Source organism: Dendrobates tinctorius, unplaced genomic scaffold (assembly GCF_039654945.1).
Source record: "Dendrobates tinctorius isolate UK_male_01 unplaced genomic scaffold, ASM3965494v1 ptg000073l, whole genome shotgun sequence".
Taxonomy (NCBI): Eukaryota; Metazoa; Chordata; class Amphibia; order Anura; family Dendrobatidae; genus Dendrobates; species Dendrobates tinctorius.
Genome location: NW_027361741.1, coordinates 26102543 through 26115341, shown reverse-complemented (window position 1 = coordinate 26115341; position 12799 = coordinate 26102543). Strand labels below are relative to the sequence as shown.

Sequence of the window (12799 nt, the reverse complement as noted above, 5' to 3'; positions counted from 1 at the left end):
GAGGTTTCGGTGCTTTTTCTCTCTCTCGTCTTCTATGTGGAGCCTAAAAAAGCGCATGTAAAAAGCTGCAGTTACTTTATTAAATGCAGAATCAAAGCTTTTCTGTACTATAAAAAACACGTAAAGTGTGACTTCACATCTGCACGAAAAACACATCAAATATGGGGGAAGAAAAGGGAGAAGACTGGTACTGTGCAGTTTGGTGCAGAAAAAGAAAAAACACAGTATTTCTGCAACGTGTGAACACAGACTCACAGACAAAGGTGACTTGACGGACGAACTTGACTGAAGGGAGAAGCGATGGTTTGTGCACTGTAGATTGACATTTAGAATAATAGAAGGGAAACAGCTGGGGGAAAGTGGAATAGGAGTGCAGTACCTAGATTTGACCACAAGATGGCAGGGGGAGCGTGAGAACAAGACTTGTCAGCAGCTTAGGACTAAGAAACCGCTTAGTCATGGGGAGCGGGGAGATAGGAACCCAGGAGGGAAAGATGGGTGGAGATAAATAGGGGATAAATAGGACAGGACAGGATTCCAGTCAAGTCTAGTCCCGGGAGGAGCTCAGGAGGAGAAGACTCAGTACGGAGGCCTGACAACGGTGGAGAGCTCGACCAGGGGACTGATAGGAAGAGACAGTCAGTGGGGTGGCCTTGACCAAAAGAATCGCAGGACAGACGAGGCCCCGGGGGTACCGATTGGACGACGACCTCGGACAGGTGAAGCGCTGGCGGTAGATAGGTCTAGTACAGCCTCAGCGAAAGATCCGCGAGGAACGTCACTACAACAGAAGGAAGGTGAAGGTACCCGGGCCTGAATATGGAGAGCTGTAAAGGAGCTGCAATGTATGGCTACGGTCGTCAGGAGGACGGCCAATAAACTCGGACCTGTTGCAACTAAAATCTGCCTCCGTCTCATGTCTGTGTGGTCTGATCGCGGTAAGCAGTGGACCACCCCCCAATCTGGCCCGTACTACATTGTGATGAGAACGTTTTCGCGGCACCGACTGTGAATGAAGGAACATACAGCCGCGTCAGGGACGCCTGAAGGATAGAGATTCACTGCCTCCTGCCCTAGCACCAGGTACCACTGATCTAGATACCTGACCGGAGTCCCGTGATGCCATCCGCTCATCTCTAGTCCTAACTGTCCCGGATACAGCGGACAGTACCGCTTTGGGTCTGTGTCCTGCAGTCTTGGGGGTCTGCTGAATGACCCTCACTGTCTCATCACACAAGTTTACTGAGGTTCTCACTGGCGAGCTCTGAGTGCTGGCAGCCTGCGTTATTATCTGGTTAGTATCACACCTTCATCACATGCACAAGTATTCATCATTGCCTCCATTTTTACACACAGACTTGTGCTGTCCCTTTAACTCCAGGCAGCATAATCGCTAGAGGAGCGCCCGATCAGGCACAGGCTCGAACTGCGGGATCCCTGGGAAGTAGCTACAAGCAATACCTGGCACACATCGGCGCTCTGACAAATGTCTCGGACCCGGCCAATCAGCGCTCTGTGGGCGGGGCTTCCAAACCCCGGGCAGTTCTGTGCATCCAATGGGCGAGTGCGTAGGCGTGGTTTTGCACATTCTGGGGGGCGTGGTTTAAGATGGTCACAGCCCTCCCGGAAAGCGTCGTGTGACGTCGGTGCCGCACAGGAGCTGCGGCAATCGCTGCGGACTAGAATGGTGCTAATCAAGGAATTGTGAGTGCGGGCAGCGGGTGGTGGCGGGAGCGGGGCCTGCGCGCCGGGAGGAGGCTTATCGCTATCAGGGAGGAGAAGCGCTGCAGCCTCGGTGCTGGGCCTCGGCGGCCGCTTCTTACCGGCCGCTGTGTACTGCAGCCCCTGCCCCGGTGCACTGTGGGTAGTGGCAGCCAGGTGTGATGTCACGGCTTGTGGCAGCTGTGACGTCAGTGGTCACTGGTGGCAGAGGTCATGTTGTGTCGCTGCTGACCGATGACTACGTAACGTTCCGGGAACAGTCCGTGGCCTCTGCCACACACACCACACTCTGTACTTTGTTACCCGTCACAGTCCGCGGCCTCTGCCACACACACACCACACTCTGTACTTTGTTACCCGTCACAGTCCGCGGCCTCTGCCACACACACACCACACTCTGTACTTTGTTACCCGTCACAGTCCGCGGCCTCTGCCACACACACACCACACTCTGTACTTTGTTACCCGTCACAGTCCGCGGCCTCTGCCACACACACACCACACTCTGTACTTTGTTACCCGTCACAGTCCGCGGCCTCTGCCACACACACACCACACTCTGTACTTTGTTACCCGTCACAGTCCGCGGCCTCTGCCACACACACCACACTCTGTACTTTGTTACCCGTCACAGTCCGTGGCCTCTGCCACACACACCACACTCTGTACTTTGTTACCCGTCACAGTCGCGGCCTCTGCCACACACACCACACTCTGTACTTTGTTACCCGTCACAGTCGCGGCCTCTGCCACACACACCACACTCTGTACTTTGTTACCCGTCACAGTCCGCGGCCTCTGCCACACACACACACACACACCACACTCTGTACTTTGTTACATGTCACAGTCCGCGGCCTCTGCCACACACACCACACTCTGTACTTTGTTACATGTCACAGTCCGCGGCCTCTGCCACACACACCACACTCTGTACTTTGTTACCCGTCACAGTCCGCGGCCTCTGCCACACACACCACACTCTGTACTTTGTTACCCGTCACAGTCGCGGCCTCTGCCACACACACCACACTCTGTACTTTGTTACCCGTCACAGTCCGCGGCCTCTGCCACACTCACCACACTCTGTACTTTGTTACCCGTCACAGTCCGCGGCCTCTGCCACACACACCACACTCTCTACTTTGTTACCCGTCACAGTCCGCGGCCTCTGCCACACACACCACACTCTCTACTTTGTTACCCGTCACAGTCCGCGGCCTCTGCCACACACACCACACGCTGTACTTTGTTACCCGTCACAGTCCGCGGCCTCTGCCACACACACCACACTCTACTTTGTTACCCGTCACAGTCCGTGGCCTCTGCCACACACACCACACGCTGTACTTTGTTACCCGTCACAGTCCGCGGCCTCTGCCACACACACCACACTCTGTACTTTGTTACCCGTCACAGTCCGTGGCCTCTGCCACACACACCACACGCTGTACTTTGTTACCCGTCACAGTCCGTGGCCTCTGCCACACACACCACACGCTGTACTTTGTTACCCGTCACAGTCCGCGGCCTCTGCCACACACACCACACTCTCTACTTTGTTACCCGTCACAGTCCGCGGCCTCTGCCACACACACCACACTCTGTACTTTGTTACCCGTCACAGTCCGCGGCCTCTGCCACACACACCACACTCTGTACTTTGTTACCCGTCACAGTCCGCAGCCTCTGCCACACACACCACACTGTACTTTGTTACCCGTCACAGTCCGCGGCCTCTGCCACACACACCACACTCTGTACTTTGTTACCCGTCACAGTCCGCGGCCTCTGCCACACACACCACACTCTGTACTTTGTTACCCGTCACAGTCCGCGGCCTCTGCCACACACACACACACACCACACTCTGTACTTTCAGGTCATTTAATGCCACAATGGTGAAGGAAAACCGCCAACACAGTGTGAACGCCCCCTGGTGACGGCGTGGGACTCTATTACGCCCCGGTGTCAGGATCGTCGTTATACAGCAGTAGGTCAGAGGGTTACACCACCAGATGTTGGGGTGGACATTGGTGCAGCCGCCTGGGGGGGCGCTTCTATCTCCAGGAGGTCTGTTGGACAGTACAGGGCCCATATCGGTGTCCGCCTGGGGTCAGTAATGATCATGTGGCCACCAACGTTGGCCATTTCTAGAGATCATCCTTGCGGAAGAAAAGACTTTACAGACTGATAGACTTGAATAGACGATTCTCACCCGACACGGAAGAGACCGTGGAGCTGTCACCTGAACAGCCCTATTGGATGTCACTGCTGCGAGCGCTGCCTGTCAGCTCACACGTGTCCAGAGACAGCACTGACAGCTGTGTGAACATGACCTAAGGGAATTGTTTTCGTCTTGCCTTTCTTTTTGCTCTGGCAGTTTTGTGCCGACAACCTCACTAAGGCGCGCAATGTTTGGAGAGGCCCAGAGTGAAAGATGCTTATGTTTTGGCTTTTGTTAGTTTAGAGTAAGACGTGGCACCATCTTTTCAGTAAGATTTACAATGTTGCACGTTTAGAGAAAAGATTACACACATTCTGTCCTCCACTAGGGCGCCGGAGTACTATGGCATAGAGAGGTCACAGTTCAAAAAGTCACCAGATGAATGAAGTCTGAATGGCGTGGACGATGACGTGGTCCAGACCTGAATGGCGTGGACGATGACGTGGTCCAGACCTGAATGGCGTGGACGATGACGTGGTCCAGACCTGAATGGCGTGGACGATGACGTGGTCCAGACCTGAATGGCGTGGACGATGACGTGGTCCAGACCTGAATGGCGTGGACGATGACGTGGTCCAGACCTGAATGGCGTGGACGATGACGTGGTCCAGACCTGAATGGCGTGGACGATGACGTGGTCCAGACCTGAATGGCGTGGACGATGACGTGGTCCAGACCTGAATGGCGTGGACGATGACGTGGTCCAGACCTGAATGGCGTGGACGATGACGTGGTCCAGACCTGAATGGCGTGGACGATGACGTGGTCCAGACCTGAATGGCGTGGACGATGACGTGGTCCAGACCTGAATGGCGTGGACGATGACGTGGTCCAGACCTGAATGGCGTGGACGATGACGTGGTCCAGACCTGAATGGCGTGGACGATGACGTGGTCCAGACCTGAATGGCGTGGACGATGACGTGGTCCAGACCTGAATGGCCACATCATCCCGTCAGCCAGAGCCACCGGACTACTCCCCCTAATATCCCACATCATCCCGTCACAGCCACCAGACTACTCCCCTAATATCCCACATCATCTCATCAGCCAGAGCTACCGGACTACTACTCCTAATATCCCACATCATCTCGTCTGCCAGAGCCACCGGATTACTACCCCTAATATCCCACATCATCCCGTCACAGCCGCCAGACTACTCCCCTAATATCCCACATCATCCCATCAGCCAGAGCCACCAGACGGCTATCCCTAATATCCCACATCATCCCGTCAGCCAGAGCAACCGGACTACTACCCCTAATATCCCACATCATCTCATCAGCCAGAGCTACCGGACTACTCCCCCTAATATCCCACATCATCTCGTCACAGCCGCCAGACTACTACCCCTAGTATCCCACATCATCTCATCAGCCAGAGCTACCGGACTACTACCCCTAATATCCCACATCATCTCATCAGCCAGAGCTACCGGACTACTCCCCCTAATATCCCACATCATCTCGTCAGCCAGAGCCACCGGACTACTCCCCCTAATATCCCACATCATCCCGTCACAGCCGCCAGACTACTACCCCTAGTATCCCACATCATCTCGTCAGCCAGAGCCGCCGGACTACTACCCCTAGTATCCCACATCATCCCGTCACAGCCGCCAGACTACCACCCCTAGTATCCCACATCATCCCGTCAGCCAGAGCCACCGGACTACTCCCTAATATCCCACCAGCCAGAGCCACCGGACTACTACCCCTAATATCCCACATTATCTCATCAGCCAGAGCTACCGGACTACTATCCCTAATATCCCACATCATCCAATCAGTCAGAGCAACCGGACTACTACCCCTAATATCCCACATCATCTCGTCAGCCAGAGCCACCGGACTACTACCCCTAGTATCCCACATCATCCCGTCACAGCCACCGGACTACTACCCCTAATATCCCACATCATCTCGTCACAGCCGCCAGACTACTACCCCTAGTATTCCACATCATCTCGTCAGCCAGAGCCACCAGACTACTACCCCTAATATCCCACATCATCCCATCACAGCCGCCAGACTACTCCCCCTAATATCCCACATCATCTCATCAGACAGAGCCATGGGACTACTCCCCCTAATATCCCACATCATCTCGTCAGCCAGAGCTACCGGACTACTACCCCTAATATCCCACATCATCCCGTCACAGCCGCCAGACTACTCCCCCTAATATCCCACATCACCTGACTTGCATGCCAATGATCCCTTTAATAGAGCCTGGGGTCAGAATCAGAGCACTGAGGGATTTGCCCTAACTTCCATATCAGAGATCCCTTTAAGAGGGAAAATGTGCCTATGGGATGGAGGATGTGTGATGGGTATATGGGCACGGGAGGGGGTAATTCATTTCCGTCATGTACTCACTGCTCCTGTCTGGGGGCAGACAATGGCTGGGAGCTTATGTTCCCGGGGATGCTAGATTTCTCCCACGCAGTCAGTGTCTGCTGAGGTGTTGTGGAGTGGAAAAACTCTCTGGTGAAATGAAAGATGCTTAGTGATTGTTTGGTGATACACACATACATTCAATTTTATAAAAATATATGCTTAATTTAGCACATCTTGGGGTGTCCGTGCACTTATAACTGAAGCCTGTCTACATGACTGCTGATAGTTTCCATAGATTTGCAGTATAATTTACACCGATTTCTGGCATAAATTCTAGTAGAAAGAGCTGAATCCTGACAGTGTGCCAATCTTTGTTCACCCAAATATGTTGTCACTTGTCTTCAGGTGCCCACTGTCTGGGGGAGGTGATGTGTTGACATCATGGAGGTCACCGCTGCTGCCAGTGATTGACTGCAGGGGTGAATCTGTGAGCAGAGACTGGCTAGGGGCAGGGAAGTGTTGGCACAGGAGCAGTAGGGGACTGGTAAGGTGAGTATTACTCCTTTTGTTGTGTTACCCCGTAGGAAGCAGTTTGGGGAGATAAGGCTGGGGCTAGACAGCGACCGTGATCCCCACACAGGTTGCATTATCACAAATTCTCTACCGCTTGTCTGTGACTTGCTGCTGTGCGGCTGTTAGAGATTAGATCGTGACTTGCATTGAAGTCTATGGCAATTGTGTCAAACGACAAAAAATCCAACACGTTTGGAAGCATTAGCACCTCTCTGTCCCGGGAGGTCGAAGGGCGCACTCATTAGATGCGATCTGAGTGTAACCCTAAGCCAAAATCATAGCGTTGGAATCCCCTGTAATTATTAGTGGCTTATTTCGGCCTTCGTCTCCCATTAAACTTTACCGGGAGTAGCTGACGGTACTTTTCATAAGTATTTATCCAGACTGTGGCTGATTTATCTTGGTTAATGGCGATCGCATGTATACAAGATGTGTAAATCGGGTGAATTTTAAGGACATTTGCCAAACAGCCCATTCATGGTGGGCACCAGTCTGAAGACTGCCATTGGTATCATGGTGTTTTCTTCTTTGCTCTCCTACGCAGGAAGGATGTCCTTTAAATGTTTAAAGCAATCGATTTGTAACTAGGACATGTGGACATACTTCTAATTTATCTACCAGTTTTCAGAATACTAAGCTCTGTATCATCTCGCGCGCACCAGTGGTTGGCGGCTTTCTGCCTATGCACAGTGTACACAGAAAGCTGCCAATCTGTTGTGAAGGTGGGGGGTATACAGAGATCATGAATAAGGAGGACTACATGGCAGCAGGTTTATTATTATTGTCATGACCATAAAAAAGTGATTTTTAACAAAACTACAGCAAATAGCCCCGTAAGTGACACATCACTGGAATCCGGGATCTCTTTCTCTGCATTAGGCTGCTGTCGGATTAAGTGGCAAAAACCTGGTGACCGATTCCCGTTAAGGTAATTTATAGACTGTAAGCTTGCGAGCAGGGCCCTCATTCCTCTTGGTATCTGTTATAATCTATGTGATTATTGTTATGCTGTAATGTGTATTGCCTGTACAAATCCCCTCTGAAATGTAAAGTGCTGCGGAATATGTCGGCGCTATAAAAATAAAATTTATTATTATTATGTGGCAGCCTTTTATTGCTCCATGTAAAGGTTTACTTACTAAAAAGCAAACAGACCAGGGGGTGTAAAAATTCGCATTTAACTACTTATGACTGTTAATTTACTTCATGGTATAAAAGTGCATGCTGAATTATTGATTGACTTCATGCTTGAAGTTTTGGCAGGTTTCCTCGTAAGCGTTGATTGTTGGTTTTTATTGTTTGCTTTTCTTTACGTGAAAGTCATTCTTGAAGTGGAATAGGTTGGAACTGGGGCGTTCCAGGGGGATTCCCATCTTAATGGGTTGGTCACTATTATTCTGTACTGATTGACCAATATCAGATTGGTGGGGTCTGACACCCAACCCACCTACAGGTCAGCTGTTATCAGCTTTCTCTCCACAATCTGTGTGATGCCCTGCCCTACTGCTGTAGATCTGGGAATAATAGTAACTTCCACCATTGGATGTGTGTAAATAAAATGTTCCTGTGCTGAGATAATCTTAGGCTGGTTTCACATTAGCGTTTTTTTGCGCCGCGCATCGTGCGTGTCCATGCGCATGCGTAGCTATGTTTAACATGGCGTGCGCATGGTCTCGCATTTGCATGCGTTCGCATACGTTTTGGTGCACATGCGTTTTTCAAGGTGGGCGCCTAGGCGCGCCAGACGCAACCTGTTGCATTTTTGGGTCCGCCGAAAGGCGTCAAAAAACCACATGTGCACGCTTGCGCACGGAATGCGACAAAATAACGCATTACAGTCTATGGGAACGCAGGCGTGCGCATGGACATGCGTTCGTCTGCGTTTTAATGCTCATGTGTTTTTGGTGTAAAAATGTGTAGACACTGGTTTTAACCCCTAGAGAACAAATGCATATATAAACGCATGCAGAAATGCATCATGCGTTTTTGCATGCGATTCTATTGCGCATGATGCGCTGCATAAAAAAACGCTAATGTGAAATTAGCCTAATAAATGTGCCCCTGCGGTGTACTGTGTAATGGCCGTGTCTGACCGTAAAGGAACTTGGTCTGCTCATACCACAGCTCCTCTTCCACGATCTATAGATTATAATAAATGTTTGCTTGTGGGACAACCCCTTTAAGGATGCTTTTTTCTGATTTGGCCTTTGTAGACATGGTCGGTATAAAAATCCCCATGTAAGCAGGGGCTGATTTTTCCCCATAGCGCACGCTGCTATTGATAGTTTTGTTCCCATCAGGCCCTTATTTCCTTGTACATGCACGTCGCTCGTTAACGGGCCGACTACTCCTGAGAGGCTCGGCTTTTATGCACTGGAGGAGGTGCACATACTTTGCGTCCGCACCGTTCATCATTTATGGAACTACAGCACTCTGCAGTTTCAAGCAGTCCCATAGACAATGAATGGTGCGGAGGCCGAAAATGCACCTCTCCATTGCGTTCCTATTGTCAGGATCACTGGCGATCCCAGCAGTTACCTTCCTGCGATCAGTAAAGGTTCCCCTCAGGGAATGAGTGTAGATTCTGGGAATATTCCTATTAGCAGTTGTCTCATAGGAAACCTTTATCGTGGCTGCTGTCAACTCCAGTTCCCAAGACTCCGTCAAGGTCGCGTAGTATAACATATCGACTATTTTGAGAACCTGTTACCAGGTTTTTGCTCCTCCATCTGAGAGCAGCATGATATAGGGGTAGAGATTCTGATTCCTGTGCTGTCACTTATTGGGCTGCTTGCTGTAGTTTTGTTACATACACTGTTATTTGCTGGAGGTCTCCAAATTCTCTAGTTTTGTGTACCCCTCCCCCCATCACGTATTGGCAGAAAGCTGGGGTCTTGGAGTGCAGTCTGTGTGATCAGTGTATACATAATGCACCTTTAGAGCCCGTTTCTTGTGTGGCTGCACACTGAGGGTACACATATAGCGTCTTTTCATGTGCACACGTTTATTACCCTTCTTTTTTTTCTCTTCCAGCCGCGTAGTGTTGCCGTGCTCCGTGGAAGAGGTATGCCTCCACTCCCATCCTTCTCCTGTATGTGGTATCATGTAAGGGGAGGCCAGTCATGCAGGATGTGGTCAGGGCTGCCGCCAGATGGAGCAGAGGTTCTTCTTCAGATCATGTAGCGTGGTGTGCTCGCACCTTGATCCGATGGTGGGTTCACGTGGCCACTTTGCGTTTTTGGCCGCGGTTTTCCAAACCCCATTCTGCCCTTCTCTGGATGCCGGTGTAACGAGCCGGCCCCCTGCAGCTGCCTCCAGTTCCTCCAGTGTTCGTCATCTCCCGGTCTGTACCTGATAATTGCTGACACATCACAAAGACATGTCAATCCACTGTGAGCGTGTTTGTGCAGCGCCTTCCAGAGGCTCGCGGTGAGACTTGTCCGTGGCCCAGCCTGTAGTCTGATCTAGTGTTCAGGGCCCCACATCAGATTACGGCCTGATCTGGCCAGCGTGTACTCTTGCATTTCCTGCCATGTGCTTTTCAGCTTGTTTGGCAGGCGTGACATGACCCGTAGGTTGACAAGTTTCCGTATGTGCATCTCCTCTTCTTTTTCCAAGGAGGCTTTTACTGTATTTCCCATTAATTCTTGTGCATCTTTTTTTTATAGAACTCTGTGCTGTGCCTCTGTTATTCCTGCTGGAATTGTATACATAAATTGACAACGGGGGTGTCTCTACATGGTCTGACATTGTCCAATCAGTGCTCGACTTCGTAGGGACAGCCCCTTTGACAAGGGGAAATGGGTGATACTCAATTGTCAATGTATTGGTGCATTTCTAGGATGGACTAAGACACGGCACAGAATTGGGATTTCATTGGGCACAGCAGACGAGCCTGCGGGGTAGCGGGTCCTCTTTAAGCTTTATTCAAGAGCACTTGTGTTTAAAGAGGACCTTTTTAAAGGGGCAAATGTAAGCAGTTTTTGCTCTTAATTTGTCCACTTTCTCCCTGGTTTATTCCTTGTTTTTTTTTTTTTTGGTTTTTTTAACAGATAAAATTAATGCTTGTGCATTAGATTTTTGTATTGGGATAACAATAAATTGCTGTGTTTCCAGTTTATTAAAATGGATCTGTCAGCAGGTGTTGCTTTGTAATGTGACAGCAGCATGAGGTAGGGACGGAGACCCTGATTCCAGCATTGTATCACTTAGTTTACAGCGTGCACCAGTTATGATAGAATCACAGTTTTCTCTGCTGCAGATCTAGCAGAGCTCAGCTGTTAGGCTAGTTTCACACTAGCGTTTTTTAGCGCTGCACTTCATGCGCAATAGAATCGCATGCACAAAGCGCATCATGCGTTTTGTATGCGTTTGCTTTTTTTAGGTGCATGCGTTTTAACCAGTTTCTAGCAATGTTAACTCTTAAAACGCATGCAATTTTAAACGCAGGCGTGTGCATGTCCGTGTGCACACCTGCGTTCCCATAGACTGTAATTTGATTTTTTTTTTGCGCATTCCGTGCGCATGAGTTTTTTTGAGACAGGTCGGACGGACCAAAAATGCAACAGGTTGCGTCTGGCGCGCCTAGGCGCACACTACAAGAAAACGCATACGAACGCGTGCATACGCTAGACCATGCACCCCCATGTTAAAGATGGGTGCACAGGATGAATGCGCATGGACGCGCACGAAGCGCAGCGCTAAACGCTAGTGTGAAACCAGCCTTATGCGGTGTGTAACACCCACCCACACCACTGATGAACAGTTTTCTGTGCACATTGTATGGCGACAGAGCTGCTAATCAGTAGAGAGTGAATATGCCCAGATAAGATGTTATCCCAGCATGCTCGGGTGCTAATGGCGTGTCTTCAGCGTGCTTGAATAGGATGTTCGAGACCCCCTGGCTGCATGTGTCGTGGCCGTTCGACTAATGGGCAATCCCTGCATATGATGTGGCTGCCTATCAGCCACATGACTTGCAGCATTGGGGTCTCGAACATATTATTTGAGCACGCCGAAGAGAGTTAGCACCCGAGCATGCTGGGATAGCATCTTATCTGAGCACATTTGCTCTTCACTACTGCTAATCAGTGGTGGGGATGTGGTTGGACTAGGATGCACGAGGCTGCTTGTTCTGTTGTGATAATCTCCTGCTGAGGAAACACTGATTGTATTGAAGCAGCGAAACACAGCCTAGTAAGTGACACACTGCTGTAATCGAGCTCTTTCACTACATCATGATGATCTCTGATCACATCGCAAAAACCTGCTGACGGATTCCCCTTTAAAAGATCCCTAAAAGGCATGAGTAAAGCGCATTTCTGCCTTCTTGGGCCAAAGTGTGTTTCTTTTCAATAATTTTTATAGTGCTCATTGCTCAGTTTCAAACTGGTCAAAGAGGATGTGTCACCAGATTTCCCATTACATTGTCTGGTGTATAAGCAGTATGCAGTTAGCGCCCTCTACTGGTAGTTACTGTCATCTTTAAATCTTAAAAAAGTACTGTTTATTGGGTGCAGTTTATTAGTTTAATAAAAAGCATGACCCTTCTTCTCCGCGGCCGTCCTTGTGCAGTGGGGGAGTCTATCTAATGTAGGTGCGGCTCTTTAGGGTCTGTCCTGCTTGTGGTGGTCTACTTTCTTCAAGCCTGACCCATTGATTACTGAGTGGTGATATAGGAGCTGGGCAGACCCACTATTATGAGGATCTTTGTTTGCACACACACGTTTTCTTGATTCCTGTCTTCTTGCTGTATTTTCTCAGTATCAAGTCGGCCAGCTTTATTCTGTGGCGGAAGCGAGCAAAAATGAAACGGGTGGCGGGGAAGGAATCGAAGTCTTGAAGAATGAGCCGTATGAAAAAGATGGTGAAAAGGGCCAATATACACACAAAATCTACCACCTGAAAAGGTAAGCCCCCCGAGGGTCCTGCTCACTGTA

The 12799-nt window shown here is 50.1% G+C and overlaps 1 protein-coding gene across 1 annotated transcript in view; it reads left to right on the top strand.

The window, feature by feature from the left end:
• The first annotated feature begins 1615 nt into the window (after positions 1 to 1615).
• The window catches only part of PITPNB (phosphatidylinositol transfer protein beta), a 57812-nt gene continuing 46628 nt past the window's right edge, over positions 1616 to 12799 (top strand). Inside the window, exons 1-4 of the mRNA XM_073582690.1 lie at positions 1616 to 1704; positions 4278 to 4304; positions 9894 to 9924; positions 12624 to 12769. Of these exons, the coding sequence (XP_073438791.1) occupies positions 1685 to 1704; positions 4278 to 4304; positions 9894 to 9924; positions 12624 to 12769 (224 nt within the window). The 5' untranslated portion in view covers positions 1616 to 1684. The remainder of the gene's footprint in view (positions 1705 to 4277; positions 4305 to 9893; positions 9925 to 12623; positions 12770 to 12799) is intronic.